General features: G+C 38.2%; 1 protein-coding gene across 3 annotated transcripts; it reads left to right on the top strand.

Annotated features, from left to right (window-relative positions):
- The first annotated feature begins 3,128 nt into the window (after nucleotides 1-3,128).
- Nucleotides 3,129-6,500, top strand: LOC137729128 (RNA pseudouridine synthase 4, mitochondrial). Of its 3 annotated transcripts, XM_068467966.1 has the most exons (10): nucleotides 3,129-3,596; nucleotides 3,708-3,767; nucleotides 3,905-4,063; nucleotides 4,154-4,201; nucleotides 4,295-4,375; nucleotides 5,014-5,127; nucleotides 5,256-5,357; nucleotides 5,587-5,698; nucleotides 5,920-5,966; nucleotides 6,078-6,500. In XM_068467966.1, the coding sequence occupies exons 1-10, from the start codon at nucleotides 3,219-3,221 to the stop codon at nucleotides 6,435-6,437; spliced, it is 1,461 nt and encodes a 486-aa protein (XP_068324067.1). In that variant the 5' UTR covers nucleotides 3,129-3,218; the 3' UTR covers nucleotides 6,438-6,500. The 3 variants fall into 3 exon arrangements, with proteins under 3 accessions (XP_068324067.1, XP_068324068.1, XP_068324069.1); XM_068467967.1 differs by lacking the exon at nucleotides 4,295-4,375; XM_068467968.1 differs by lacking the exons at nucleotides 3,905-4,063; nucleotides 4,154-4,201; nucleotides 4,295-4,375.
- Nucleotides 6,501-7,453: the final 953 nt, after the last annotated feature.

The following is a 7,453-nucleotide window of genomic DNA, read 5'->3' as shown; positions in this document are numbered from 1 at the left end:
CGTATAAAACTCGCATCAGAAGCCGATATGATTAATCGAGTTTTCTGACATGTTAAGTTGGTAGAGTGATCTGGACGAGAGGAATATAAGTTCTCTCGCAATGAAAACACTAATGGTTAAAACCAAATTTGCGCACCACCGTGAACGGTAGTCGAGCATAAATCTAAGTAAATAAAAGCAACCTGCAAAACAGTGAAACAAAAGCAAGCCTAGGACTTTTTTTTTGGGGGGGGGGGGGGGGTGTCGGCCAAAGGCTCTCCAATGGTTAAGTTACTAAATGAATTTGGACTCAAGCAGTAGGCAAGAGAATTCAAGTGTTTAGATTGCGTTACAATAGATGAACCGTAGGGGGTATATTTATACCGTGGAGAGATAAACATTTTTAGGATAGAATTCTCGTTCTAAGCTGGGAGAATCCTAGAGCATATCTAGAAGTAGATATTTCATCCTCTTAGGAGTTGTGATTACTTGCCGCGCATGCCATTCCTTAGGTTGAAGAAACCCAAGACTTATAGGATTTGATTTTATCCATATCTGGATCAGATCATGTGTCTTGCAGAAAAGCATGGTCATCCAGCAGAGTCATTAAGACTTCGCCTAGTGCCCCGGAGTAGAATGATGGTGGCGCCACTACTTAGTCTAATATAGCTCCACTCGGAGCTGGTGAGTACATGACCAGACTTCTGAGGTAACTGTATTCAAATCAGCATTACTCGTGGCTGGAAAATCATGGTTCCACAAATACACTGAAAAGAAAACTCCTCCACCACATGGTTCGAAGCCCGTCTCCTTATGTTAGAGAAGTGACGAAAGGTAAAAGTATATTATTTCTCAATTGTAATTATATTGATTTTTATTTGGATTATTTGATTATTTCTTTAACATTTTATTTTCAGGAAGATTCTAAAATTCCAGATATCGACATGTTCAAGGAAGTTTATGTTCGACCCGGGGATGAGACAATTGAGCAGCTCCATGTAAGTTCATCTAACAATTACTTTTCTTTCATTTGTAAACATTAAAAATATTAATATGTAATTGCTCTTCTCCAAAACTCATAGTTATCCATTTAATATTTGAGCTCTGAGATGACTAATGCTCGATTTAGACATTGCACTTGAAAATCGATTTCTAAGGTTTCATAGATTTTTAAATCTCCCTAGAAATAGCTCACAACTCCCAGTATAAAACATCATTTGCCGTTAGCTAAATGTTGCAACTCTTATACCATCTCCAACCCTTGGGTTAAAACTTAAAACCTAGGTTTTAAACTAACCCAATCGTTCTCCAATGATTGGGCCTAAAATAAGATTTGGGTTAAAACCTAAAATTTGGACAAATTTAACTCAAAATTCTAGCTATGGTTAAAAAAGGCCCACTTATGTGCATAGACGCGCCCAGAAAAATGGAGGGTGCAACAAGGCGACACGCCCAACGTGCGAGACACGGGAGGGCTTACAGGAAGTAGCCCCACCCTTAACAAGAATGTTGACCACATAAATGAGCTCAACATCTATTCCTTCATCTGACAGTTTTAATTATTGAATCATCCAACAGTCTAGATTCAAACCTATTTAATTTAAAAATTTTAAACACATTAAATCTTACGATTGAGGTTGAATATGATCAAATCTAACAAAAAAAAAAAAGATATAATGCCCAAAATTAACTCCAATGGCTAAAACAATTAAAAAATTATTTAAATCAAAATTCACCCAAAAACTCTATAAGTACATGTTTCATGGGATCGGTTTAGTGAATTTTCAACTTTTATTGAATTCTAAATATTTTCATATTAAAATATTTATAAAAATAAAATATGATAATCTACATAAATTTTATTTTAAAAAAGATTACTGAATTTTTTTTTTTTGACTAAATTCATTATTTAATAATTTTGGGGTAAAATGTTAACCTAAAACTATTAGACCATCTCCAATGGTGGGCTAAATGCTAAATTTCCCCCCAAACCCAATCCAACCCAAGGGGAAACTTTGGGCTAAAAGCTAAATGGGGAACTGAGGCCAAATTCCGCGCAAAATTTAGCCTAAAAGTTGGTGTGGGCCCCACCGAAGGGATTGCATTTCAGCATTTGGGCGCCAAACGCAGCCCATTGAATCACCCAACACGCCTAACGCACGAGGCTTCCGACCGCGAGGGACCCACCCACGTGGGCCTATCGGCCACGTTCCGCATGAGCCCAACGGCTCCTTCCATCCAACGGTCGTGATCATCAGGCCGTTGGTTAATCCAACGACCTAGATTCAATTTTTTGTTTTGTTTTTATATTTATATATTATTGAATCCATTGGCTGAGATCGAATATAATCAAATCTAACGATACAAAAAAAGATCTAACGGCTCAAATTTAAATCCAACCGCTAAAATAATTAAAAAAAAATATTTAACTGAAAATTCACCCAAAAACTCTATAAATACCTATGTATTTGTTGAAACATCCACACAAAACTCAATTTTCTCTTACAATTTAGTGATTTTTCAATATTTATCGGAATTTAAATTTTTTTAGATTAAAATGTTCATAAAATTAATTTACGATAGTGTACATATTTATTTATTTTTAAAAAATTTAATTTAAGAAAAAAAATAGTCTAAGTGCATTCCTTAATAATCACGCGCTAAAATTTTAGGCCAGTACGGTTGGAGCAGAAAAACTGTTTCTGGGCTAAAAACTAAATTTTCTGGGCTAAAATATTTGGCTTTTAACCCAACCATTGGAGATGATCTTAGAAGAAAACAAATTGTTTCTAGATGAAAACCTAAAAAAATACATCATCAACATTTGGCTAGAAGACATCTCACCTCCAGCTATACTTGCCTTATCCTAGCCTTACAAAACCAGAATTGAGCTCCGCCTTACATCTATCATATTTGGATTGAGTGCACAGACTAGCCGTTACATTCTTAATCAAGAAAGTGATGAAGCTGAGAAACAATTTTGGTGCAAACAAGGCCTTTCCACATTGCATGGTTTGGGCCTTGCCTAATTGGCCCAAACTAATCATGTTGCCGATGTCTTAGCCCGCCCTTATTAACCGTCCCATTTGGGCTTATTATTAATTGGAGGCCCATAAGACATAAATTTACTGGCGCCGGAGACCCTCATTAATTTCCCGGTTTCTGAAAACCTATTTTGCGCAGCAAGAAGAGCGAAGGTAAAAAACCCGGAGTCCTCCTAAAACCCCAAAATTTCTAGCATGGTGGGCCCCATACTCCTCCGCCGACTTCTCCTCCCCCGTCCACCACCGTCCTCCGCCGAGTTCGGCAGCGCGAGAATATGCTTCTCAGCCTTCTACAACTGCCGATCTTACGCCGCCACCTCTGAAACAATTGACGAAGAGAAAGAAAAGGGCGGTCAAAAATGGTTCACTTTACCTTCGTTCACTGCCGCTGTAAACGGCGCCGCTGTGGGTAAAGAGCTCTCTCGCAATCGTTCAAACGGCGGCAGAGGTACAATCACAAATACTGCCTCTGCCGCCGCCGACACCACCACCACGACGGCGCTTAAATGGGTTACTCGGTGCTGCCCGGAGCTTCCTAGAAGCCTCGTTCAGAAGCTCTTTCGCCTTAGACAGGTCGCCACACTCGCACCCACATTGAATTATTTTGAAATTTGAAGTTTGATTGCAAATTACATATGGGATTTCAAGGTTGATTGAAAAGTTGTTGCTTGATTGCTGTTACAGGTTCGAAGAGAATCATGTTCTGGTCAAGCTGTTGAAGCACATGAGCGCCCACTTAAAAGGGTAACTGATATTTCTCTTACATTCATACTGTTTCGGGTTTTTATGTATGTTTTCGTTTGGGAAATTAAATTGATAGAGCTTTGTTTTGTGTAATTTAACATGGGAAAGGTTTCTATCTGATTTTAATTTATGGGAAGGTGGCGGCTAAAGATTCCATGAACATAGGAGATCGAATACATCTTCCTTTTAGTGTGCAAGAGTTCCCTGCTGACAAACACAAGTCGTCCAATTATAAACAAGAATGTCATTGTAGTGAAGAAGAAATCAACTTTATCCGGAGCCTGGAGTTGTATAAGGTTCTTAACGTTGGTCCCTGTTGTGTAAATTTCAGCCAGCTAAGCTTTTTTACAATATATGATCCATCTTACTCGTTATTCTGATATTAGGATCCAGCCATCATTGTCATCAATAAACCCCCTGGAATGCCTGTTCAGGTGAGTTGTTGATGCTTCAGTCAAGGTTACTGTTTGTACTTTAGGTTTGTAGGTAGTTTATTTCATACCGATATTAAAATGATGTTTGCACAGGGTGGGATTGGAATCAAACGAAGTCTAGATAAACTGGCTACCGCTTGTTTGAGTTATGACTTGTCAGAACCCCCTCGGCTGGTGAGTTTGTAGGCAATCTTAGTATCTTTATGTTAAATTCATATGTGTAGCTGTATGGTACGCAAAATATTGTCAGACTTCTAAACTTTGGAATGGGAGCCTTTCATATAATAGGAAAAATCTAGAGTGAGTATGGAGTGGAAGGAGGAGAGGGAGATTGATTGCATGGAATCAAGCCACAATTTAGAGCCATCTCATTGACTAGCAGTCTAGCAGCTTGTTCACGCATTTCCTGTTAAACGAGGTGGAACCAGTTGCGAGCTATATTGCTTCATAAGCCTGAGTGAATGCATGAATTTGTTAACGGAGAAGATACCAAATGTTTTAGACGTTCTGGTATTATGAATCTATACTTGATAAGTATGTGATATATTCTGTGTAATATTCTGAGTTTAAATTTTTATCAATACATTGTAGAAATGAAAAGAATAAACAGTTTGATAAATATGTGTAGATTAGAATTATCCTTGTTTTAGAATTTCAATCATTGCATCAAATGTGTACGTGCATGGTCTCGTCTATCGCCACAACAATCTGAATCCTATGCATGGTTATCCCCGTTCCTTGAACAACCTCTGTGTGTTGTTTGTTTGTCTTTTTCCTTCCCTTTTTCTGGATAAGAAGTTTGTATTTCTTAGGTACATAGACTTGACCGAGATAGTAGTGGTCTCCTGGTGATGGGAAGGACACAAACAATTGCGGCTGTTCTGCATTCCATCTTCCGTGAGAAAACTGTTGGAGCATCAAATGATGTGAGTGAATGTCATTCCTTTCTCTGTTGGTGTTTGTTTATGGAATGACCCGTGCATGCTCATGTCATGTTGCGAGGCTGTTAGTTTTGTTCCGTGTCAATTTACCTGATGCTCGTACTTATTTAAAGGTAACTGACGATGCAAAAAGAATTCTGCAAAGAAGGTATTGGGCACTTGTCATTGGATCTCCCAGGCAACGTACAGGATTAATCTCAGCACCTCTGGTAAAGGTTAGAATATTCTTGAATGCACTCATCCTGACACCCCATCCATGCGCACCTAGTGCGATTACCCTTTACAAAATAATAAAATTCAGTTATAATTTAGTTACCAATTTAATTCTTATGTGGTTAAGTGGTTCCTGGTTGCAGTAACTCAGGGATACATTGAACAAATATCAGTGCATAAACTTTACAAGTTATCTGAACCTATAATAATTTGGGGCTTTGATTACATCAGGTGGTGGTGGACAATGGTAAATCGGAGAGAATCACAGCTGCAAACGATTCACAAACTTTGTCTTCTCAGCATGCCATTACAAAGTACAAAGTGATTGGATCATCATGTCCTGGTAAGTAACAAACACTCTTTTTCCATTGCACATAAGTATTGTGTCAAAGTACAATTTAAAGGACTGTCTAGGGAAAGTTTGGTAGTGTGATGCATGCTGCAGTTTTGTTTTCAACGATCATTACTGAAGATAGTTTGGCACAAAGTTCTTGGTACATATTCTTTGAAGAATAATTTTCCCAGTAATTATATGCTTTCAATATTCAACTGTTAGCTGTGCAGGTTTCACATGGCTAGAGCTAACCCCTCTTACTGGCCGAAAGCATCAGGTATCGATCAGAACCAAGCACTAGTCATGATTTCTGTTTGCATTATTCCTTAGTTAAACAAGCTGCTTGTCACTGTGCACAACTCCTCTAACTCTGTGCGTTGAAATACAGCTGCGTGTACACTGTGCGGAGGTTTTGAGAACACCGATAGTTGGAGACTACAAATACGGGTGGCAAACTCATAGGAACTGGAAACCTTTATCTTCGTCTAATACTGAATCTCATTGGAATGAGGAGCTTCGCCCAAGAAGAAACCTCCCTTTTGATCTGAATATGGACAGTGGAAGTATCTCCGAAAAGACACCCCGCTTGCATCTTCATTGTAAGCAAATGGTTTTGCCTAATGTGTATCTGGCTTTGCAAAACGTGAAGCTGCATTCAGATTGTGATCTTTCTGAACTAGAAAGCCTAGAGTTGGTTGCTCCTCTGCCTTCATACATGCAAAGAAGTTGGGATATTACAAATTATTAAGCTACAACGAGAATTTTCGAAGCTTTCTTATTTATTTAATTATATTATTATTGTTTGATTCAAGTTCTTGCAAGTTTTTTAGGAACAAGGAAAATGAAGAGCCAAAGAACACAATTATCTTGGGTTGAGTAGTAGACAATGTTGCCTTCTTTAAGATGTTTTGCGGCTCTGCTCAAGGTGTGCAAGCAGTCACAAGTGCCACGCTGTCCCCAAGATAAAACAGCCCAGAATCACTCGTGAATAGACCTTCCTTTGCACTGAGAATATCCAAAGCTTTCACCCTCTTAACAACTCAATGCTCTCATAGTATTTCTCAGTTTTTTCAAGTGTATTTCCACCAAACTAAAACCCTCGTATTTATACACTACTTAGAAGGATATTAACGTTGGGATAGTTGAGGAGAAAATGCTCACAAAATCCCGCTACTAAATCAAGAAGCAATATCAGTTAGTTGAGAAAGAATAGGTCTTCTGAACAAAACAAAACTCTGCTGAAGAAAAAAGATTCTCCCCAAAATTAGGAGTCTAACGTTAACCTGTCTGACTAATCTAAATTTTAAATAAACATATAACCCCAACAATCCTCCGCTTGGTTATTTAAACTTGAACATTGAGTAAACTGTCAAAAAAAATAAAAAATAAAAATACAAACTGTCATAGAGTCGTGTATAAATGTTGGTGTTATTTAACTTGAACCATAACATAGTGACATTGCTTTAGAATAACAAGAGTAGCACTTGGTTTTGAACCCAATCTCTGAAAACAAAGCACACACGACTCCTTTTGGGTGAAGCTCAAAGCCAGCACAATTCGGCAATGTCCTTGTATCACAGTTTAGTGATAGTGCTAGAAGTTAGCCCTAGGAACATTATAGTAGGCGGCCTCAGCTTCACTATCACAATGGTGAAACAATCAAGGATACTTCTATAGCTAGATATCCTACCCAACTAGAGTATAGTTTTCATTAAAAGTTTCATAACTCATCCTTTACATGTGCTACATGATTTCATGCCTCTA

The sequence above is a fragment of the Pyrus communis genome, chromosome 3 (assembly GCF_963583255.1).
Source record: "Pyrus communis chromosome 3, drPyrComm1.1, whole genome shotgun sequence".
NCBI lineage: Eukaryota > Viridiplantae > Streptophyta > Magnoliopsida > Rosales > Rosaceae > Pyrus > Pyrus communis.
Note: the sequence above shows the minus strand (reverse complement) of the source record. Positions and strands in the feature narration are given on the sequence as shown.